Source organism: Aulostomus chinensis, chromosome 2 (assembly GCF_037954235.1).
Source record: "Aulostomus chinensis isolate RoL2024-O1b breed Wild chromosome 2, RoL_Achi_v1.0, whole genome shotgun sequence".
NCBI classification, from domain to species: domain Eukaryota; kingdom Metazoa; phylum Chordata; class Actinopteri; order Syngnathiformes; family Aulostomidae; genus Aulostomus; species Aulostomus chinensis.
Genome location: NC_141321.1, coordinates 1994818 through 2019245, shown reverse-complemented (window position 1 = coordinate 2019245; position 24428 = coordinate 1994818). Strand labels below are relative to the sequence as shown.

General features: G+C 46.5%; 2 protein-coding genes across 2 annotated transcripts; one reads left to right on the top strand and one right to left on the bottom strand.

Annotated features, from left to right (window-relative positions):
* The first annotated feature begins 1344 nt into the window (after positions 1-1344).
* On the top strand, positions 1345-14125 carry LOC147268760 (uncharacterized). The gene is made up of 3 exons (XM_086192215.1): positions 1345-1466; positions 2236-3288; positions 14003-14125. Exons 1-3 carry the CDS (start codon positions 1458-1460, stop codon positions 14123-14125), a joined length of 1185 nt encoding a protein of 394 aa, XP_086048341.1. The 5' UTR covers positions 1345-1457.
* A 3492-nt stretch (positions 14126-17617) lies between these two features.
* LOC147268759 (cilia- and flagella-associated protein 99-like) lies at positions 17618-18776 on the bottom strand. Its single transcript, XM_086192205.1, has 4 exons — positions 18322-18776; positions 18088-18229; positions 17917-18011; positions 17618-17728 (listed from the first exon to the last, which is right to left on the bottom strand). Exons 1-4 carry the CDS (start codon positions 18433-18435, stop codon positions 17618-17620), a joined length of 462 nt encoding a protein of 153 aa, XP_086048331.1. The 5' UTR covers positions 18436-18776.
* Positions 18777-24428: the final 5652 nt, after the last annotated feature.

Here is a 24428-nt window from a genome sequence, read left to right as displayed (position 1 = left end):
AATAAAAACATTTTCAGTGCTAATTGGTAATAAAATGTTGAATTTGTAGTGTAATGGTTTAATGTATGTTTTTAATATCAATGTTTTTTATACAAAATGTTTCTTTAAATAAATGTTCTTCATTTAACGACGTATTCTCCCCTTTTTATCCCTCTTAATTGTTCATTCAGTTTCTCCTCCTATTTATTCCAGTTTTATCTCTCAGTTGTGAACTTTCTCTCTGCTCTTGGTCCAGGGAGAAAGCACCAGAGACTTGTGTTTGCTCCAGGTTCAGATTTAGGAAGGTTTTTGCTGCGTTTTGCTCCCTGAATTCAGCTGAAAGCTGAGGCAACTCTCCCAGGGCTGTTTGGGCCCAGAAAGTCCAACATTACCAAGCTTGGTGTCTCTGGAAAGGTCAGACTTCACCTTTCCATTGAGTCAGAGCTCATTGACATGGGATCATGCTAGCTTTGAATATCAAGTCATACATGTGGAGGAATCCAGACACAGAGAATGAACTCCAGTAGGTTGATATCTGGAGGCTTCACCAACCGTGGTACGTGACACTCAGACTCTCACAATCAGACAGACAGTGAGAGATGGTGGAAGATGTGGTTCAGCTGAGATTATTGACCTCAACTGATGAAAGATTCCCACCCAAGGGTTTTCATTAGTAACAGGGACTTTGTGAGGCCAGATAGAAATTATGATCCTGACTTAAAGGGACTCAGACCTCCAGCACAAGTTCAGTGCAGTGACTCTGCACATGGAGCCCAGTAACAGACACACTAAAGGTCACAAGGTCACTGTAAAAACACAGCTCCTAATATGGAAGATAAAAGCAATTTATTTTGTGTTATCAAGGAGTTTGGGTCTAAAAACAAGCCTGAAAATCTTGTCTTCTTATTTCCATCATCACTCACCAAACAAATAGAGCCTTACAGTCTGACTCCTCCTAACAACTCCCCCTGCACAGCCACTTTGTTTCAGGTGCTGCCACTTGCACCACAAATTCACAACATCTCATTTTAAAGTGAGCCTTTACGATACGTTAAGTTGTGTTTGCTTCTTTCTCAAAAAAGCTTCCTACTTTCCATGTGATTCAATAAAATAGCTATTTAAAGCATCTGGTGATTGGAAAAGCGAGTGAATCCTAAATGTAACACTTGAGGAACGTCAGATATTCTTCCGTGATTCTCAGGTATTTGTTGAGCTTTATTTGCCTATCAGACGCAGTCAACGCGAGACTACAACTTTTACATGCGTAGAAGAAGAAGAAGAGGATGACGAACTCTGGTTGCTATGTTCGGTCTCCAAGCGCGTCATTCGCGATACGACACGACCGTTAACAAACGTCGTCACGTGACCAAACTCGCAGGTGCGTCAGTTCGCTCTCAGCTGCTGACAGACATCTTTACACAAACCTCACTTTTTCAAGCGAACAGAACGACTTTGAGAGGAATTTCGTGGCTTCCAACATGGCACCGGTAAGCTTGATCATGTTTTGATGAAATTCTGTGTTTTTATGTTGATTCGTTGTTTCTGTGGTTTGTTTCTCTGTGTCACTGTCGAGGCTTCGAAATTGTTCATATTCGCCGATGCGCTTTCCTTGGAATATGAAGGCTTTTTTTGTTTGAAACTCAAGTTTTCTGATAAAACATGAAATTCTTGAATGTGAAAGTTATTGTCGAAATAAGGAGTTCAGTTTCTGCTGAATGAGTGGAACCTACCGTTGAAGTGCTTCATTCAAGCTAGCAGCTCACTTGTTGGTAGACCAGTCCAAGTGAATCCGCTCAGGCTTGATATTGGTCAGAAAATCAGCTTCAGTTTGAGAAGGTTTAGGATTTGTTTGTCTGATAATATTTGATGCTGCATTGAAAACCCTTCATAATCATTAAAAGGCCTAAATTAAACCAATGAACCTCAGCAGCTGCTACCTACAGGAGCAGAAGCTCTCAGTCTGTTGTCATTTCAACTCCATCTATAAACCAAGCAGACGCAGGACAGAAACAAAACCTGGAATCTTCAAAACCTCCACTTTGAATGCCTCCAATGAAGGAACTCCAGCAACTTAAAACTTTTATTGAAACGGCTTATCATTATTATGATGATTAGGATTATGATTGTTATTTTTATTATTATTGTTATTCATGTCATCATCAGACTTCCTCTTGTTGCTCTAAATGTCTCCATAGTCTTCATGTGTCCTGGATGTTCAGCTGTAGTCTGATGTTCACTTTGTTTCCATCTTCACAGCGTCGGAGGCTCAGGAGGGCGGCACCTGAAGGATCCCAGGTGAGATCGCCCCCTTCCTGTCCTTCCTTTGACCCTCCAGCCTGCTCCACACCTCTCGTCCTCTCCCCTCCCTCCTCCCCTCGCCGTTTCTCCCCTCCGTTCTGCTCCACACCTCTCGTCCTCTCCCCTCCCTCCTCCCCTCGCCGTTTCTCCCCTCCTTTCTGCTCCACACCTCTCGTCCTCTCCCCTCCCTCCTCCCCTCGCCGTTTCTCCCCTCCTTTCTGCTCCACACCTCTCGTCCTCTCCCCTCCCTCCTCCCCTCGCCGTTTCTCCCCTCCTTTCTGCTCCACACCTCTCGTCCTCTCCCCTCCGTCCTCCCCTCGCCGTTTCTCCCCTCCATTCTGCTCCACACCTCTCGTTCTCTCCCCTCCCTCCTCCCCTCTCTGTTACACCCATCACTCCTGCTCCACTCCTACCATTCACTCTCATTTCTCCTCCTCCTCTCATTCTTCCCCCTCCTCCCCCTGCTTCCATTCTTTCACCCCCTTGTCCAATTCATCATCCTCTTTCTCCTCCATCCATTCTTCCTCGTTCTACCCCTCCACGTCCTCCCACTCCTCATCTATTTTCTCCTCCTCCCATTCTTCCACGTCCTCCCACTCTTCACCTATTTTCTCCTCCTCCCATTCTTCCTCCTCCTCTTCCTCACTCCCCTATTATTCTTCCACCTCCTCCCACTCTTCATCTTTTTTCTCCACCTCCCATTCATCATCCTCCTGCTCCTACTTCTCCTCCTCCTTCTCCTCCCAGTCTTCTTCATCCCATTCCCCCTGCTTCCTTTCTTCCTCCTCCTCCGACCTTTCCCTTTCCCGTCTCTGCCACTCCACACCTCTCGTCCTCTCCCCTCCCTCCTCCCCTCGCCGTTTCTCCCCTCCTTTCTGCTCCACACCTCTCGTCCTCTCCCCTCCCTCCTCCCCTCGCCATTTCTCCCCCCAGTTCTGTTCCACACCTCTCGTCCTCTCCCCTCCCTCCTCCCCTCGCCATTTCTCCCCCCAGTTCTGTTCCACACCTCTCGTCCTCTCCCCTCCCTCCTCCCCTCGCCATTTCTCCCCTCAGTTCTGCTCCACTCCTCTCGTCCTCTCCCCTCCCTCCTCCCCTCGCCATTTCTCCCCTCCAGTCTGCTCCACTCCTCTCGTCCTCTCCCCTCCCTCCTCCCCTCACTGTTACTCCCATCACTCCTGCTCCACTCCTCCCATTCACTCCTATTTGTCCTTCTCTAATTTTTCTTCCTCCTCCCCCTGCTTCCATTCTTCCACCCCCTTGTCCAATTTATCATCCTCTGTCTTCTCCATCCATTCTTGCTCGTTCTACCCCTCCAACTCATCTTTTGTTTTCTCCTCCTCTCATTCTTCCACGTCCTCCCACTCCTCACCTATTGTCTCCTCCTCCCATTCTTCCTCCTCCTCTTTCTCACAACTGTTCAATTCTTCCACCTCCACCCATTCTTCCTCCTTCTACCCCTCCACCTCCTCCCACTCTTCATCTTTTTTCTCCACCTCCCATTCATCATCCTCCTGCTCCTACTTCTCCTCCTCCTTCTCCTCCCAGTCTTCTTCATCCCATTCCCCCTGCTTCCTTTCTTCCTCCTCCTCCTCCGACCTTTCCCTTTCCCGTCTCTGCCACTCCACACCTCTCGTCTTCTCCCCTCCCTCCTCCCCTCGCCGTTTCTCCCCTCCTTTCTGCTCCACACCTCTCGTCCTCTCCCCTCCCTCCTCCCCTCGCCGTTTCTCCCCTCCTTTCTGCTCCACACCTCTCGTCCTCTCCCCTCCCTCCTCCCCTCGCCATTTCTCCCCTCAGTTCTGCTCCACTCCTCTGGTCCTCTCCCCTCCCTCCTCCCCTCGCCGTTTCTCCCCTCCTTTCTGCTCCACACCTCTCGTCCTCTCCCCTCCCTCCTCCCCTCGCCATTTCTCCCCTCAGTTCTGCTCCACTCCTCTGGTCCTCTCCCCTCCCTCCTCCCCTCACTGTTACTCCCATCACTCCTGCTCCACTCCTCCCGTTCACTCCTATTTGTCCTTCTCCTCTAATTTTTCTTCCTCCTCCCCCTGCTTCCATTCTTCCACCCCCTTGTCCAATTTATCATCCTCTGTCTTCTCCATCCATTCTTCCTCGTTCTACCCCTCCAACTCATCTTTTGTTTTCTCCTCCTCTCATTCTTCCACGTCCTCCCACTTCTCACCTATTGTCTCCTCCTCCCATTCTTCCTCCTCCTCTTTCTCACAACTGTTTAATTCTTCCACCTCCTCATCGTCCTCTTTCTCCTCCATCCATTCTTCCTCGTTCTACCCCTCCACGTCCTCCCACTCCTCATCTATTTTCTCCTCCTCCCATTCTTCCACGTCCTCCCACTCTTCACCTATTTTCTCCTCCTCCCATTCTTACTCCTCCTCTTCCTCACCCCCCTATGATTCTTCCACCTCCTCCCATTCATTGCCCTCTTTCTCCTCCACCCATTCTTCCTCCTTCTACCCCTCCACCTCCTCCCACTCTTCATCTTTTTTCTCCTCCCCCCATTCATCATCCTCTTGCTCCTACTTATCTTTCTCCTTCTCCTCCCAGTCTTCTTCATCCCTTCATCCCCCTGCTTCCTTTCCTCCTCCTCCTCCAACCTTTCCCTTTCCCGTCTCTGCTGCTCCACTCATCTACTTCTCTCCCCTCCCTCCTTCCCCCTCATTTCTTATCTCCGTCCTGTTCAACACCTGTTCAACACTCTTTCTCCTCCCCTTCCTCCCACTCTTCATCCTACTATTTCTTCTCCCCTCATGCATCCTCCTCTTCTTCCTCCCCCTCCTCTCATTCATCATCCTCTTTTTCCTCCACTCATTCTTCCTCCCACTCCTTGTCTATTTTCCACTCCTCCCACTCATCCACTTCATCTCCGTCCTACCATTCTTCCATCCCCACCTCCCATTCATTATCCTTTCTCCATCACCTGTTCTCCCTCGTCCTACCCCTCCACCTCCTCCTACTCTTCATCTATTTTTTTCCTCCTCCCATTCTTCCACCACCTACCCACTTATCCTCCTTGTTCTCCTCCCAATCTTCCTCCTCATCCCATTCCCCCTGCTTCCTTTCTTCCACCTCCTCCCATCTTTCCCTTTCCCGACTCTTCTGCTCCTCTCATCTCCTCCTCTTCCCTCTCTCTCTTCTTCCCACCCTCCTGCTCAATACCTGTCCACTGCTCTGCTTCCACTTCCCCCTCCTCCCACTTTTCATTCTATTTCTCCTCCTCCCCATTCTTCTGTCTCCTCATCCTCTCCCTCCTGCCCTTCTTCCACCCCCTCCTCCAGTTTATCATCCTTCTTTCTCCTCCACCCATTCTTCCTCATTATGTCCCTCCAACTCCTTACACTCTTCATCTATTTTATCCTCCTCCCATTCTTCCACCTCTTCCAATTGTCCTCCACTTTTTTCTCCTCCTAATCTTCCTCCCCATCCCACTTCCCCTGCTTCCTATTTCCTCCTCCTCCTCTGACCTCCTTCTCTACCTCTTCTGCTCCACTAATATTCTCCTCTGTCCTCCCCACTGCTCAACTCATCCTCTTTCCTCCCCTTCCTCCTCCTTCTCCCTTTCCTCTGACTCTTCCTCCTCCTGCTCAACTCAGCCCCCCTTTTCCCCTCCCTCTTCATCACTTTCAGCTCCTCTCCTTCTCTCATCTCCTCACTACGCCCCATCTTCCTTTTCCCCTTCTTCCTCCTGCAGCTCCTAATCCTCCCATTCTTCCTCCTCCTCCTGTTCATCATCTCCTTTCTCCTCCTCCTCCCATTCTTCCTTCTCATCCACCTCTTCCCACTCCCCCTCTTCCAGCTTCTCCTTCTCTCTCCTCCTGCAGCTTCTCCCTTTCCTCTCTCTATTTCTGTTCTCTAGGTTTCGTTTCCTGCAGTCCAACAGCATTTCAATCAAACATGTTGCTCTCCCCAAACTCCAACCTCCAACTCTGATTCTAAGATGATCCTCACTGACCAACATTTCTTCCACCTCCATCATAATAGAACACACTACCACTCAGATGCTGTTGCGACTGCAGGTTTTGCTTTCCCTTCCATGTGGTGTCAAAAAGCAAAAACAGACACTGGTCATGGTGCTCCTGGTTTACTGGGATGGGGTTCGATTCCCTACAGTGTCCTGCTGGCTGTTTGGCATTGACATGAAAGAGCACAGTTCTCCTTCATGATTGTAACAACTGTTACTGCAAGGGCGTAGATTCAGGGGGGGTTACAGGGTACAAGTCCCCCACAATATTTACAAAAGGTGAATTTGCCCCCCCCTCCCCCAAAATACCATGAATGATAACTACTTCACCAAAATAGGCTTTTATAATAGCACAAAGGCTCTGAACAGTCATATTATGCGTTAGATATAGCTTAAGTGGTTTTCAGAAAATTCATACACCCCTCTTTTGGAACAAACCATTTTTGTCGCTTGGCCCGCCTTTTCCAATCTCCCCCTGCACTTCGCTTTCGCTAGCAGTCACGTCTGGCTACTATGGAGTAGGAGCCAGAGCTCCCCATCTGATGATGTAAGTTCTGAATTCCCTCAGAAATCCTTCAAAAAGTCCATAAATCCGACTCTCCTTTGTATAAAATTGCACCAGGAATCATTTGCAACCATCCATGGAAGGATTAGACCTTCCATTTTTTTGTTATAACCCAATTTTAATAATGGCAATTCTGTAAACACTCACTGACTCACTGAAACAGATGGACCGAACGTTAGCCTGCTACAGTAAAGTCACCGGTACTTATTTGAGTGTTTACAAAATCCGATGTAATAAATCGGAAGGATTTTTGCTTCAAAGTGATCAGACTTGGGTCCCCTCTGTGTTGGAGTAACATAGCTAAGTTAGCTAGCTAGACTAACATTAACTAGCTTAGCCCGGTTTTGGGTAGCCCTGTCAGTGCATTGCCTGGGCTACCTTGTCACAAGCCGTTGGTGGTAACTGCCTGAGTTTACCACCGACGGCTATCTTCTAACGTCTAGCTACTGTTCCTACTGGCAATTTGTCTTTTTTTCAATTGACCTCCAAATGGTAACAGTGAGTGTGCACGTACGATACGGTAGATTTGTGTGCGCATACCGGGAGTGGCAGGATTGAATCCTGGCGGCGCGCCTGATAAAAGGGAAAACGGGTGTCTAAGAATCCACCAGAATGCAGGAAATTAAATGTATGAAACTCAAAATTTTCCCCGCCTCATTTTGAGTTCCCCCTCATACTCAAGTGAAAGCTACGCGCCTGTGTTACTGACTAATGTTTCTACTCTTAGCAAAATCTACACATTTGATCAGGTTCCAACTTGATCAGTGAGAACTAACAATTTCTACATCTTAACCAGTCGTTCCAGTGATGAAACTCTCAAGGTGCCACATCCACAAGCAGCCATCCTGGTGAATCCCATTCTCTGATGCTACGTGTGATGGTGAGAAAGACCTGATGAAATATTCAGCAGACTTTATCAGGAGGGTTGGACTCCATCGTCTCAAAGTTCAAGGAAATGATGGAATAATTGGGGCTCACAACAAGCACCAGGTAATAAATGTTGTTGTCATGTAGGACAACATCAGCAGCTGTGACAGCAAAGATGGGAAGCTGATGGGATGTGACATCAGCTGGGCTCATATTATGATGAGCAGCTGGAAATTCCTCATCTAATCAGTTGTCTTCCCTGTTCAAATCCAATCCATTTGATTGAAGCAGCACGACTGAAACAAACACAAGGGTTCCAAAGTGCAGTACAGCCAGATAAAAATACATGAAGTAACACAACGGAAGCACAATAAAACAATGAAGTCAGTAGGATGAAACAGAATGAAATAAGATCAAACAAAAAGTCAAATCGATGAGATAAAAATAAAGAGAGAGAAAACACTGTACAATCAAATAAAAGCAAATAGAATCCATAAACTAAAAGGTAGTCAACCTCCTCCTGAGTGTTAAAAGCCAAGGAGAAGAGGTGGGTCTTTAGATGGGATTGAAGAACAGACAGAGAACAGGCCTGTCTGATATGCTGAGTCAGCTTATTCCAGAGTTTGGGGCTGCAACAGCAAAGGCACGATCCCCTCTGAGCTTCCGTTCTCTCCAAATGCTGCCTAGAGAGAACCGGTTTTATTTTAGCTGCCTCCAGTGGTAGAAACTGGATTTAATGACAGAAGCGATCTGGCTGCCAAGTTGAGGTCAGGGTCCATCTTTACCCCCAGGTTTGTGATGGACGCTTTCATGTCCTGGTGTCTCTGATGTGAGTGAATGGACATTTGCCCTGAAAGCCTGAGCTGAGTCCTTTAACTGGACACTCCAATGGATTCTAGACATCATTTACATGTGAATGGTGCCACAGACATGAGATTATTAAACTGGGACTGACATACATGGGTGGATATTGTGGATACACACACACACACACACAACCACATCTATACACACTAAGGTACTCATAAAATGAGCCTATTTTTTGCAGGCAGTCTTGGCAAAGGCAGCACGTCTGCAGCGAGGGGTCAGGATCTCACACTTGGTTTGCTCCTTCTTCTTCTTTCCAAGAAGACGTATTGGTTTGTAGCCAACAGCATGGAGTTTCTGGAGCTGCAATGACACAGTTTTGTATATTCAGTTGAAAAGAAATGTACTAATGACAACAAAACGAACTAAACACTGATTGTTGGCAAAAATGTGACGTTCCTGTGGACAGCATCCATGCTAGCAGCCTGTAGGAGGATGGAACTTCATGGTGAGTTTCCCTTTTGTAGAAAAATGAACGGATGTGCAAACAGGAACAGTTGATGAAGAGGAAGCAGAGAAGAAAACCTTCAGGCAAACAGCAACAGTCAGGCTACAACATGAATCCCATTTGTGACGCTGGTTTTTCTTTTAGAGAAGCAAAAACTGGAGCGTCAACAATGACGATTTCTAAATGATCAAAACAGAGAGAAACCTTTGTGATTCAGTGACTGCATGGGTGAATGCTGCCACCGCATTGATGCTTGGCAGTGAATACGTTTTCAGCTCTGCAGTGTGAATGCAGTCCATTTGTTCTCTGAACTCTCCACTGCTGTGTTAGGCTGGTATTTTGTTCTGAACACAGAAACACTTGAGGCTCACAGGATTTTCCATGTGGACCACAGAACTGATGTCCAACATTATCTGAGCAGTTTAATGTCATTTTAAACCACCACCCATGAGGGTGGCTTCATCCTTGATTCATCCTCTTGCAGCCAAAGGTTTAAAACCTCAATGCAACTCCATGAACCAGGATCTCCTCATCTTCTGAACGACTACAAAGGTCCCGTTTTTTTCTCCATCAGTACAGGAGGTTCCAGGGTGCCTGGTGAGACGTTCTGCCTCATCTTCTTGCACATCGCTGCGCTCGGCGGGAATCACTATTAGCTTACAGAGTTGACTTGAACTACCTGGACAAAGGTGAGAAGCTATTTTTCCCTCTCAAGTTAGAAGATCGGCTGCACGGTGGTGCAGTGGTCAGCACTGTGGCCTCACAGCAAGAAGGTTCTGAGTTTCGAGTCCCCGATTGGGCACAGGATCTTTCTGTGTGAGTCTCCATGTTCTCCCTGTTCCTGTGTGGGTTCTCTCTGGTACTCCAGCTTCCTCCCACAGTCCAAAGACATCAAGAGGGGACGAGGCTGATTGATTCTCTAAATTGACCGTAGGTGTGAATGGTTGTCTGTCTCTATGTGTTGGCCCTGCCATGGACTGGTGACCTGTCCAGGGTGAACCCTCCCTCTCACCCGTTGCCGCTGGGATAGGCTCCACCCCCCGCGACCCTTAACAAGAATGAGCGGAAGACAATGGATGGAAGTGAGAAGGTTGTTTTTGTAGCCGTGCGTTTAATAATGAAACCGTTGTTAATCATTGCTTTAAGGTGTAAACCATGTGAATAATGTCAAGGTGAGGCATCAGATCACCAAACACCCAGCAGAAACACATCTTAGCTGGAGAGGAGTTAGCGCCTTAGAGACAAATCTGCTTCTGACAGCAGGAGAAACACTTTCAAAATAAGAGAAGAAGAAAGAAACCATACGAACGGCATTGGCAAATAACGTAGTGGTGCCTCCCTTCAAAAACAAACACCAGAAAAAGATGGTGTTAACCTTGCTGTATCTAGGAAAAAGAAATGAGGACATTCTTGCTATATAGTACAGAGAAAAAGCAGGAAGCAGATATTAAAAACAAGCATTAAAGAGTTTTCTAATCACAAAATGCCTGAATCCTGTGGCAAAAAGAATAAAAGCATTCAATGGTGAATGTGGGACAATGTGATGCAGCATAGAGTCAGGATTCTTCAACGCACAGGCAGCAGAGGGAAGAGTCAAGGTTGCAGGTGTCAGAGCAATCCAGGTAAACAACAAAAGACATTTCAGTGATTGGCAGACGGTCTTTAATTGGATTGAAACAAACATGAACAATCTACCCCTCCTTAGTGCAGAATTATTTATTGATTTATTTATTTTTTTAAACCTGTCCTGTTCAGCAGCTGGGGCAAGCAGCATCAATGTTCCTGGTGCCTTGTTGTACTGAAGCAGTTTTATTCTGCATAGGAGGAATCTGATAAACTCCTCCTATTGCCATTTGTGTTTAACTTTATTAGGAATGGTACTGGTTCATTGATGAAGCGACCGGACTGAGGCTCAGGAGTGGATAGGAAGAGAGAACAAGGACAGGATAGGGAAGACAAGGGGGAGGGGGGAGACAAAGCAGCATGCTCACAGCATGAGCAGAGCCCAGGGGCACAGGGCCCCTCTGGCCTGAGATCCGACCAGAGCCCCCCAAGAGGTCCGCCAGCGGCGAGTCTTACACCCACCCACACCCCACACCCAGGCGGGGCAGCCACAGCCCACCACAACGACCCGGCCCACCGCCCCCGAACAGAGCTACCCCCCCCCCCAACCCACGATCCCCATCCCCTCTACTCATCCCCTGCTCTCCCCCTCCCCCCAGAGCAGGCGGGCTTCAGGCTATAGGGCACCACCAGCCACCCAGCTGGGACCCTCCACTCCCCTGAGAGGCCCAGCCCACCCGCCGGGGTGAGTCGAAGGCACGTACGCCCAGGACCACCATTCCCGGACAAAACAATCATACTCTCATCTTCCTCCATACAGGGGCTGAGTAGTCCATAGATACTGATACGGTCCAGGGCACCTCAGACTTAGTGAAACCGCCAGCGAGCGATCCACTGCACAACAGCAGGGCCCGTGACCAACCCCAGCCCAACCACCACGCCGGGAAGAGGACCAACCCCCCCCCCCCTCCAAAAGAGCCCCAGCCAGGCCCCCAGGCCTGCAATGGTGCAGTTAGCAAAGGAGGCAGCACTGGACCCACTCCCTGCCCCAGCTGCACCCCCCATCCCAACATGTGTGCAGGGTGCGTGTCGTGCATGGGAATGTAGATGTGATGATGTGGATGACTAGAATGTAGTTCAAATTGGCGGAGGCACCCAGGGCATGGGAGCCCCGCCGGTTGCAGACGGCAGAGTCTCCCAGTACATCCTCATGCACTCCCCCAAAGCCTAAATGTCTACGATGTGATTAAAATGAGGGGGTCCAGCCCCTCAAGGCCTAGTGACACATAAGATGTGATGTGATGGGACAGAGAGGCAATGAGAGGGGCTGAGGAATGGGCCAGACATGCAGGGGGCCAACTTCCAGACTGGCCCCGCTGACCACCCCGTCACCACTGCAACCAGCTGAAAGGGAGTCTAGCCTCTCTGATCCAGGTGTCAGATTGGAGCACCAAGGGGCACTGTCCGGAGATCCGGGCTGAGGGCCCACCACCGCGCTGTGCGAGGGCAGGGAGGGCTCAGGCCCCCAGTGTCGCCGTGCCGCCCTCAATTAAAATTCTAATTAAAAAAAAAAGATAAATCATTGGTGCACAGCTGATGTAGTTAAAACCACAGCAGCGTCATCAACAGCCGAGCCAATCAAATTGATTGATGGCGACCCATCCAGGGTGAACCCCGCCTCTTGCTGAGGGTAGCGGGGATAGACTCCAGCTCCCCCTCCACCTCGTTGTGGTGCCTGGCTTTTGAGAAGAGCACAGGTGCTACCACTTCATAGGCTGAATCTGCTTTTTAAAGAGGCTGGAAGACAAAGGGAGGGACTCCCCACATCAACCTACAAGACACATCGTCTGAAGGCCAGACTTCAGAAGACGCATCCTTTCTTGAGATCTCAGAAGCTTCAACAACACACCGTACTTTGTATCTGTTCACTCAACAAAGAACTTGTTCTCAGAACGAATAAACTTCTGGAAATGATTTCCAGCTCAATAAAATGATCTCATTTCACAAGAAACAACTCTGTGGAGTGACCTGAATGTAAATCTGTTGAATTAACATGATGAATGAGTGTCGCTGCTCCTCAGTTCCCAGGATGACGTCCAGCTCCATTTTGAAGGCTCCATGTAGCATATTAGCAGAATGTCCTTCCAACTTGGGACAAACATGTTGGATCAACACCCTGTATTTGTGTTCCTGTTCCACCGTTTCTAGGATCAAGTCCAGATGGAATTTTCTTACAACTTTGGACTCCCAACTGAAAACACTGGAAATGTTTGTCTTGTTCATCAACACCACTTGCATGAGTTGGGTTCAGAACAACTTTGATTTCTCCCCAAAACATGAAACATACAGAACAGAACTGTCATGGAGGGACAGCCTTTGTTTACTTCAACAACTTTCTACTCAACCCTTCTTCACTGAGGTCTTAATATGACAGAACTTCTTTACATTTCCAGCTTCAGTGCATTTAGAATTCTTGAGATGTTTTCAAACCACTTTTTCTGCTCAGTCCGATCCACACAACTACTAACAAAACCATCAGAACAATGAGTGCATGGTTAAACACATCTCGGAGGAAAACAATGAAATGTCCACTTAAAGTTCAGTCACATATCAATTCACTAAAAGGAGCACATGTCTCCTATGTAATTATGGTATCGGATACGTACATTGGCACCGGTACCTGCACAGTTTAGAAGAAGCAACTGCTGCCTTACAGCACTCAACAATTTTCTCAGCTCAACTGTCAAGAGTGGCAGTTTTAAGTCCAACATCTGGATTCAATAAAGTTCCAATTTCTTTGAATGCTGCATTCGCCTCGTCCAGCTGAGGCTGACAATCACATGGGAATCAGGGAACAAGAAAAACAACAGGCCATCCAGAAGACCTTGAAGGGCTGGACTCAGCAGAAGACCAACGAAGAAGAATGTCTTGCTGTGCAAGAATGTCGCACCCCCGCGGAGATGAAAAAACAGTGGTGGGACCTGAGATTGGCTGAAGTTCCCTTCATCACCAGTGTTGTTGATCATCATGTTCATACATCTGGACCTCTTCTAGTGAGGGGAAGAACAAGTCCCCATGGACTGGGGGTTCCATGGAGTAAAAATATGAACAAGATCATTAACCTGGAAATGTATTTAAGACAATAAAAACCAAAGTCATTTAGATAATTCCCCTAGAAATGTAAATAAAACACAATCAAGACCCAAATCACTTCTGATACAGAACCATGAAACAGGACTGGAGGCCATCATTTTACAGGATCCATCTTTAATGATCAAAAATAAATATAAACAAAATGTAAAATACAAAAATAGACAGAGACAAAGACAGAGGTCAATGCTTGATGATCTCTTTGATACCGTACCAGGCGATCATGAACCGTGTCATGATACCAAACTGCCAACTTACAATGTGAATGAAGATTATTTTACTCTGTCTCCTTGTCCAGGTTCCAGTAGGCAGGTCTCCCACAGTGCAGGTTAACATCAACATCTCTGAAGATGTACTTGCAGCTAAATCTGGGCCGCCGGTGTTCCTCAACAGGTCTGGGTGGTTCCCTAGACCCAGATGATGAGAGGGACATCTGGCTCTCATGACCTGTCTCTGGTGAGGCGTCTGCTGTCCTCCTTTCTGTACTCTGTCTTTGGTTATCAGGGTCTGGACAGTCGTTTCCCTCGACTGGAACCTCTGGATATTCGGTTGAATCCTGAAGCACAAGACAAAAGTATAAAAGGTTCATCAGAGATCAGAAATGTCTGAGTTCTATTCAGCTTTTTTCAATGTTCCAAGCTTCACGTGTCAAAATGTGTGTATTTAAAAATACAGAGATTTGTAAAAACACTCAGCACGATTCAACGTTCAAGCTTTAGAAAATAAAAATGCATGTCTCTAAAAAAATGCATGTGTTCCAATGATCTGAATCACTTACTTATTTGCCAGAGTTCTCGGAGTACCTCCAGGCTCAGGCCCCAATAAGAGGGTCTTCGCCCCAGAGTACCTCCAGGCTCAGGCCCCAATAATAGGGTCTTCACCCCGGAGTACCTCCAGGCTCAGGCCCCAATAAGAGGGTCTTCGCCCCAGAGTACCTCCAGGCTCAGGCCCCAATTAGAGGGTCTTCGCCCCAGAGTACCTCCAGGCTCAGGCCCCAATAATAGGGTCTTCACCCCGGAGTACCTCCAGGCTCAGGCCCCAATAATAGGGTCTTCGCCCCAGAGTACCTCCAGGCTCAGGCCCCAATAAGAGGGTTTTCGCCCCGGAGGACCTCCAGGCTCAGGCCCCAATAATAGGGTCTTCACCCCAGAGTACCTCCAGGCTCAGGCCCTAGTAAAAAAAAACAAAGCAAAAACAGTTTGTCACTTTTCCCCTTGTATTTAATGGTTGGACCCCCCCTCCCCCCCATGTGTTTTATTTTTAGTGTGGGATACTGTTTTGTGTGTCAATTTTGTGTTCTTAGTGTTTGAGTGTGTCCAGCAAACCTAAGTAACTTTGAGCTTTGGCCCTAATAACCATGAAACAGGACTGGAGGCCATTTTTTTAATTATCAAAAGATAAATACAAACAATATATACATAGAGAGAGAGAGGTCAGTGCTCGGTAAACCTTGTGGTAGACCGTGACACGGTGCCTTGGTTCCCAGCTGATGAGGGGCTGCTGGGCACCCTCAGCTGCCCCTGGTGCAGGCTGCTGGTTTCAGATGTCACCCTCACTCCTCTTGAGCCTGGACAGACAAAGTGGTGTTGACGGTCAATTGATGAATTCGTGGAGTGCACAATCGAGAGCTCAAGCTTTTTCAGTGTCTAACATCAGTAATGCGTCATCTGCTGCCCCCCTTTCCTCCATCAATATATTTAGAATTATGCTTACATCATGGAAGCCATGCCTACCTTGTTCAAAGCCATTTTGATCTACTTCATTTTTTTTCATCTCTAAAATGAATCAGTCCGGGGGCTCATCAGATAACTGAGGTTTGGGAGCAGTTTGTAGGTCGGTGGAAGAACTTGGACACAGAGGTGAAGTGAGATTCCCATCTCTCTCTGACCAGAGAAGTGACAGTCAAACCAGTTGTGGCAATAAAGTCCAAAGTGTGGACACGGCAATGAGTTGGGCCATCGACGAAATGAACCAAGTTAAATGAATCCACAACACTTAAGAAGTCATCAGCATTTGAGTTACATTGGTTAGACGCACAAGAAACTGTGCTGACAACCATCAGTCCCACCACCCTGCCCTTTGAGAACCACGCCCAGGCGCAACAGATGCCCCTCCTCCATCCTACACTGTCCCTCTCCAGTTCCACCACACAGCTCAGCGACCCCATGGCCAGTCCTCCCACTTGTGGCACCATACGTAGCAGCCTTTGCCATGTTCCTCTTTAGGGTCTCCCTCTCCAACCTCTCCTCCTCCTGCTGCTTCTCTTTCAGCAGCTTCTGCCTGAGACGCTCTTTTTTCTCCTCTTCCTCTTCCCCCTCTTTTCTCAACACAAGGAGCACATTTTTACACAAAACTCAATTGCCTGAAAAAGGTGTTCAGAGAGCAGAAATGTTCTGGCTAATCCTCCTTGTGTTTGTGTTGTGTAACCTTCATTTTCACCAACTGTCTACTGGTCTTTACCCACCTCTTTTTCCTGGAGTTGAGGAGCCTTCTGGTCCCTAACTGGCTCCTTGGTGGTGATGTGCCCTCGATTACGATCACCTGCCCCCTCCAACAGGCACTGAATTCTGGGTCAACACACAGAGAAATTACTCTTCACTTCATGTGGTTCAAAGAATTCACCAAACCAGACCATTCAGTAACACACAGTAGTGTTGAGCATCACATCCATTCCAGGTATTATTGGACCAGCCAGCGGGAAGAATTCCCACTGAGAAATCACAGTTTTCAGTTCTGTCGTATCCAGCAGTGTCCTGTTCCAGACACTGGTCGTACTGAGAACCCTCCTCTAACAGGCTGAAAATAAGCACCATGCCGTACCTCTGCAGTTCCCCTTCATCCTGACGGACCTCCATGGCCTCTTTTCTCAGCGTGCCTGCTTTGGTGGGCTTAAAGGTGTTGCTGTCTCTCTGAAAGAATCAACAGTTCTGTTAACTGATGCACGTGGAAAGAAATCATCCTGGAGACAGAAAAAGAACTGATCGTAGACGTCACCTTATCACTGGGAGGAGGTTCTTTATAAAATCTCTTGAATTTCTGCTCTTCACTCAGTTCTTCCTTGATCTGGGACTCCACTTTCTGAGGGATGAAAGACAATGAAGCAGATATGTAAATAAAAGCTGTAAAGTGACCTGTTTGGAGGTGATTTGATGTATAAGAAAATATGTTGGATGTAACTGCCAGTAAAGGAATGTTTTTAGACGTCTCTACCTTTTTGCGATCCACAGGATTGGATTTGCACATCTGACTTGTTTCACATTTGCCTGATGCAGCAGCTCCTTTAGTGAGGAACAGATTGGATATCAATACAGCGCCATGGAAGAAGGAATCATTGAATATCTACTGGAGGTAGAAGCACAGGGACTGATACAATGACTACCAAATGAAAGCACACGTCCATGTGTACATGTGTCAGCTGCTTCGTGACACAGAATCTCTTGACGATCATTTAGGCCTTTCAGATATCACAGTTTTGTCAGGGGATGATAATTAGCTGACATCGTACCTCCGTCTTTTTACGGTTCTGCTGCTTGATCCGCTGGAGTATCTCAAACTCTTTTGGAGCCTTGTAAGTGCTTTTTGATATCTAGCAAACCACAATCATTTTAGTGATACATCCAATACACCCTCTATTAATATGCAATCTAATGCATGTACACATCTAATTGTAAATATTCAAAGGAAATAAATGGGTCTTACTGGTTTGGGATGGGTGAGAGGGACCCCCTGGGGCTCAGTGGGGTTTTTTGGCACCTTCTTGACCTGATGCCCTTTGGGAAACTGCTTTGCAAGCTGGACTACAATTTTATTAATCTCAGGTCGCCATCTGAAGGAGAAAATAAACGTGTTGCCTCATACTCTATCTTGCCTTTAAAACAACTGATTTCTTCAAAATGGTCACAGACAGTTTAGTTCACCTCAACAGGGGACCAATTAACTTCTCCTCCACATGGGCAGCATCACTCACACTGCTCCACTTCTCTTGGATGCATGTGGTGAGGTATGAGGAAAAGAAACTCAGGAACTAGAACAGAACACATGAACAAAACCATTCTCCATGAAAGAGCACGAGACAGTTCCTTCTTTCCAGTGCCTCATCCATGAAATGCACCATCACTGGTACTATCGGATGAAGGACCAAGTTTTTGTACATTAAAGTAGTACAGTCTTATTGATGGAAAAATGTATTCTTGATCAAATTGATGTTCTTACAGCATGCATGTTTTTGCAGTCCAATGCCTTGACAATGATGTCAAAGCGTCGAAGTCCAATCTCATCCAAGGCAAATGTGGCCAGGTAACAGATAACTGACAAAACAATAGAAGTACGTCAGTCGCCATTTTGTTTCTTTCTGACTGAAATGAAAAAGTGCCGTTTACTTACTGGCGAGCTGGCTGCGATGACTTTTGGGTATCTTTCCATTTTGGCCATAGAAGTCATCGATCACCAGGTCCACCAGGGTTTTGTGCTCAATACATCCAGAAATGACATCAAGCACAAACTTCTGCTGCTGGGTTCCCCTTTTCTACAACAAAAACCAACGTGATATTGCTGAGTTGATATGGTGGACGATCAGCATCTGAGCTTGCTAGCAGCTATTTAATCCCTCTGGTGTACCTTCAGGTCCTCTGAAGCATCTTTCAGGAAGTTCTCCACTTGATGTTTGCCTGGGGTGAACTTATCAAAGACCTTAATGGCCTCTTTGACAAGTGCTCCATACATAGTTGCCATTCTATTTTTACCTGCAGTGAGAGAATGATCAATGAAGAGAAAGACTTTTCATAGCAGATGAAAGACACGGACTTTCCAGCACCGATGCAAAGACAAATGTAACCAAGCTAAAAGCTGGTTCAGATCAATGCTACACAACAAAACTGCAGGATGTTCCAGCAAAATATTCCTGCAACGTGAATGTGTCAGTTGTAGAAAATCTGAAATTGTTGTATGGAGTCTCAGAAGTTCCACCATGTCACATCTCCAACTGCAGTTTTCCAACTTTGGAAGAAGCACAAAGTAAAACGAGTGATCTTTCTGATACTCCATGAGAAGTCTGATCCCCTTCAGTTGCTAGATGGCCTCTCTACCTCTGTGCCATGCCAAAGATTCTGTTCCTGTGCTGCATTTTTGTCACTGTCAATGTTTACACAAACAAACTGCCAGTGAGAACCTCTTCAACTTGACCACCTACCAACCATGGGGGTTGGTTTTGTTTGTTTGTTTGTTTTTTTAAAGTTTTGTGAGGTTTTAAACAACAGCAAATCCCAGTAAAACCATTTTAACTCTAACATTTTAAACATTTTGTACAATCGAAATCTAAATGGACCAAAAAGAGACAAAAGAAAAAGCTGTCAGCGGCAATGTGAGACAGTGGTGTTCGTCTGGCCCTCACGCAGGTTCAGTGTTTTGTTGTTTTCCCAGACCTCCATCCACACACACACAGCCTTCGCTGGCTCACAGAAAGAGTGGGTCATCATCCTTTTGGTCAAGGCTGTCAATGGCAGGTTCAGCAACTGAGGGAGCTGACTGAAGTGAGAAAGCAGCTGATGTGCCAAAAAGCTGCAAAACATTATCGGGCAGCTGGTGCTCATAGCAAGCCTCACCTGACAGCTTCAGTTAGACCCCGCCAGGCGCCGCCATTTGCACCATTAAGAATTTCAGCCGCAGCCAGCCAATAATTTTGTAAGCCAAATTGAGCCGCCTTTCAGCTTTGGCTGAGCCGGTTAGAATTTGCATCAAATAATAACTGGATCACATGGAGACACACAGACTCACAGGAAATAATAACCAATAAGGATACAGGAGATCTACTTCCCCACTGGATTCACCACAGCAGTCTTGTGCTCGTTGCTACGATACACAGGACTCACAGGGAACTGACAACCAATTAAAAGTGCACGTCTTCCATACGCGATGGATTTGAAGCCATGGATTTTTTTCTCGCGCTCACTCAGATGAAATGGCGGAAAGGAGCAAACAAGGTCATTTTGATCTCCCGTTTCACACACTTTCCTAATTCCTACGTAGGCACACTCAGACCTTGGTTACATCTTCAGGGCCCGGTTGCACCAACACCTGAACCAAAGATTGATGATAGGAACCAAATATTTTGGAACGGAGGGATTTACACTGACCGCGATACAACTGCAGTAACATTCCACCGTTCCCAGAGAAGTTCAGTGCTAGTTGACAAGGCACGCTTCAGTGTACACTGAAATGAAATGAGCAGAACGTTGTGCAAAGTAATATCACAACAATGTGTGCTTCAACTAACTATCAAGTTGAACAGCAAATTGCATGTCATGAATATGCAATGCATGACGTTCTTCCGTGAAGTTTAAGAGTGTGCAAAGGCGGCTCCAGTCAGGTCAGAGTCTTTTCACATCTTTATTGAAAAGTGTTTTTGCTGTTAATACTAAGAGTTGTATTAGTCATGTATGCATGAACGGTCCATGCCAGATTTGCTGAGAGGAGGAGGCAAGGCAAGGCAAGGCAATTTTATTTGTAGAGCCCGTTTTCCCAAACAGTTTGTCTCAAAGGCTTCACACGGCATCATAACAACATCCTCTGTCCTGAGACCCTCACATCGACTGAGGAAAAACTCCATAGAAAACCCTTTTAACAGGGAAAAATCTGAGAAACCTCAGGGTGAGCAACAGAGGAGGGATCCCTCACCCAGGACGGACAGACGTGCAGTAGATGTTGTTACAGACAAGAAAACAGTTTACAATACAAAATGAAACATGGAAATGTTAACAGTTGAAGAAGGAAGCTTCTGGAAGGGGAGGCAGGGAGAGCAAGCCAGCTTGATGGGGGACTGGATGGCAGACTGGTTCATGGAAGGGGAGCGCAGGCCGGTGTAACAGTAGGGAATAAAGGGGGGGGGGGGGCGATGCAGGCGGCGGTTGGGGCTCTGGTGGATCTGTGGAAACACAGAGAGAATGCGAGACACCAAGGCCAAACTACAAAGTGCAACAAGTAATGGTAATGACAGTTCCAAAAATGTGCAGGGAGGAGAGGAGGAGAGAGGGGGAGAGGAGAGGAGAGGAGAGGAGAGGGGAGGAGGGAATGGCTCCATGTAACCTGATGTGTCCCCCAGCAGTCTAAGCCTGTAGCAGCATAGCTATCAATGGTTCAGAGCTACCTGAACCAGTCCTAACTGAAGGCTCTGTCATAAAGGAAAATCTTAAGCCTGGACTTAAACGTAGTTAAAGTGTCTGCCTCTCTGACCCATGGAGAGATGCTGGTTCCACAGTAGAGGAGCCCGGTAACTAAAGGCTCTACCTCCCAGTCTGTTTTTATTGATACTGGGAATCACTAAAAGACCTGCATTCTGGGAGCGGAGTGCTCTGGTCGGACAGTAGGGACTAATGAGCTCTTTCAAATAGGATGGAGCTTTATCATTGAGAGCCTTATAAGTCAGCAGAAGGACTTTGAAGTCGATTCTAGATCCTACAGGAAGCCAGTGGAAAGAAGCTAAAGTGGGAGAGATGTGTTCTCTCTTCTTAACTCCCGTCAAAACCCTCGCTGCAGCGTTCTGGACCAGCTGGAGACTCTTTAGGGAGTATTTAGGACATCCTGACAGGAGAGAGTTGCAGTGGTCCAGCCGAGAAGTGATAAATGCATGCACCAGTTTTTCAGCATCACTCTGGGAAAGGATATTCCTAATCTTAGCGAAGAAGGCAGTCCTAGTCACATGCTTTATGTGGGAGCTGAAGGAAAGGTCCTGGTCAAAAATGACCCCAAGGTTCCTTGCAGTTGTACTCGGAGTTAGGGTGACGCCATCTAGAGTAGAGATCCGATTCAAGAGTGTATCCCTGTGGTGTTTAGGTCCAAAAATGATTACCTCAGTTTTATCTGAATTTAGCATTAAGAAGTTAGAGGACATCCAGGATTTAATGTCTTTCAGGCAGTCTTGCAGATGAGTAAACTGGCTTGTGTCGTCTGGCTCCATCGACAAGTAAAGTTGTGTGTCATCTGCATAACAGTGGAAGTTGATCGAGTGCTTCCGGATTATGTCACCTAATGGGAGCATGTAAAGAGTGAAGAGAATCGGTCCTAAAACTGAACCCTGTGGTACACCATATGTAACTCTGCTATACTCTGAATAGTCATTATTAACATTAACAAACTGAAACCTGTCAGATAAGTAGGACTTAAACCATTTTAGGGCAGTTCCTTTAATCCCAATGCATGGATGGAAGGAGGAGAAAATAAATGAGTGTAAGCAGTTGGAGGGACATAATGAGGAAGAATGGGTGGAGGAGAAAGAAGGATGATAAATTGGAGGAGGGGGTGGAAGAAGGGCAGGAGGGAGAGGATGAGGAGACAGAAGAATGAGGAGGAGGAGAAATAGAATGAAGAGTGGGAGGAGGGGGAAGTGGAAGGAGAGCAGTGGACAGGTATTGAGCAGGAGGGTGGGAAGAAGAGAGAGAAGGAAGAGGAGGAGATGAGAGGAGCAGAAGAGTCAGGAAAGGGAAAGATGGGAGGAGGTGGAAGAAAGGAAGCAGGGGGATGGGATGAGGAGGAAGATTGGGAGGAGAACAAGGAGGATAAGTGGGTAGGTGGTGGAAGAATGGGAGGAGGAAAAAAATAGATGAAGAGTGTAGGGAGTTGGAGGGATATAATGAGGAAGAATGGGGAGGAGAAAGAAGGATGATAAACTGGAGGAGGGGGTGGAAGAAGGGCAGAAGGGAGAGGATGAGGACAGAAGAATGGGGAGGAGGAAAAACAGAATGAAGAGTGGGAGGAGGGGGAAGTGGAAGGAGAGCAGTGGACAGGTATTGAGCAGGAGGGTGGGAAGAAGAGAGAGAGGGAAGAGGAGGAGATGAGAGGAGCAGAAGAGGAAAGGGAAAGATGGGAGGAGGTGGAAGAAAGGAAGCAGGGGGAATGGGATGAGGAGGAAGATTGGGAGGAGGAAAAAATAGATGAAGAGTGGGAGGAGGTGGAGGGTTCGGAGGAGGAAGAACGGGTGATGGAGAAATGATAATGAATGGGAGGTGGGGATGGAAGAATGGCAGGAGGGAGATGAAGAGGAGGAAGAGTGGGAGGAGTGGAAAATAGACAAGGAGTGGGAGGAAGAATAATAATAATGGTAATAATCCATAAACGACTATGGAGACATTTAGACAAATACAACAGGAATTCTAATGATGACATTAATAATAATAATAATAATAATAATAGTAGTAGTAATAATAATAGTAATAGCAATAATAATAACAACAACAATATCAATAATAATAATAGCAATATTATTAATAATAACAATAATAATAACAATATTATTACTATTATTATTATTAATAATAATAATAGTAATAATAATGTGATCAAATGTCAGTTAAACTGGGAACATCAGTCTTGCCTGCACCAGACAATGTGAGTAATGATCAGTGGTTCAAGACTGGAAATCCTAAGAAAGAAAAGTCTTGATTGGTGGAGAACGGAGATCCTGTTTTTATTGACTTGGTAGAGAATCAACACATCTAAAGAACAACATCAACCAGAGATGTCTTTGGTCCTGTGGACCGACCCAGAGTCCAAGTCAAGTTGATCCACTTCCTGTTCTGATCATGTGATTCTGAGAGGAACCAAACCCCAGTTTCTCCACTTGCTGACAGCAACATGTCCTGGAACGTCTGACCAAGAACTCATTTGCTGCTTCAAAGCCCATCTTTTCCTTCAAGTAGGAATTTCCAAACTCAGTCCTAGTTTTTCCACTCACTTTGATGCAGACATGACAAACCAGGCTCAACAGCTCATCAAACCCTTCTTCAGAAACACAGCACATCAAGAGGAGCATCTTTGTTCAGAACCAAAAATCCTCTCAGAAAATGGATTCCTTTCTACCTGCACAACACCAGATGAAATCTATTGTTTCTTCCACGGCTCCTTTCTCTTTCCTCTAAACTGTTCAACATTTTTGTGAGTTTCAGATTTATTGATGACAACATCCAGTCAGTAAAGCTGAGCTTTTCTTTAATCCAACATGCAGCAGAAAACAGACCAGAGAACTGCAGCAATCAAAACTTGGAGCAACATCAAATCAGCAGCCATCAATGAAGAACCCAACCTGGAGGACCTCTGATGATGAAAAGATGGATCTCATCTTTATTGATTCACCCAGGAAATCTTTTTCTTCCCCTCAAACGGATAAGCAGCATAGAAAATGGAGGGATCTTTTTACTGCACATGAACGCAACACGAAGGACACCGGAAGCCAAGATTTTCAGCTGAGAAAAGCACTTTTACAAACTTCCAAGTTTTAAGTTGCTGGAGTTCCTTCATTGGAGGCATTCAAAGTGGAGGTTTTGAAGATTCCAGGTTTTGTTTCTGTCCTGCGTCTGCTTGGTTTATAGATGGAGTTGAAATGACAACAGACTGAGAGCTTCTGCTCCTGTAGGTAGCAGCTGCTGAGGTTCATTGGTTTAATTTAGGCCTTTTAATGATTATGAAGGGTTTTCAATGCAGCATCAAATATTATCAGACAAACAAATCCTAAACCTTCTCAAACTGAAGCTGATTTTCTGACCAATATCAAGCCTGAGCGGATTCACTTTGATTCAAATTTGACATCATTCACTCAGTGGCGGCCGCACTCAGATGGACTCAGATGGGAGGACCGGTGCACTACGGGCCCCCCATCATCTTCATAAAAACCCATTACTGGGTTGTTGTTTTTTTGTTTATCAGTGTGTGTTGTCAAAGTCACACACACACACACA

Bases quoted from the DNA above. Each gene is read 5' to 3' on its own strand.
- LOC147268760 (XM_086192215.1), top strand. The intron at 3,289-14,002 runs GTCCTCTCCCCT...CTCCTTGTCCAG, and splicing joins AGTTCTGTTCCACACCTCTC to GTTCCAGTAGGCAGGTCTCC.
- LOC147268759 (XM_086192205.1), bottom strand. From the start codon at position 18,435: ATGGCAACTATGTATGGAGCACTTGTCAAAGAGGCCATTAAGGTCTTT. The intron at 18,230-18,321 runs GTACACCAGAGG...TTTTTGTTGTAG, and splicing joins ATGCTTCAGAGGACCTGAAG to AAAAGGGGAACCCAGCAGCA. The intron at 18,012-18,087 runs GTAAGTAAACGG...TTGTTTTGTCAG, and splicing joins TCATCGCAGCCAGCTCGCCA to TTATCTGTTACCTGGCCACA.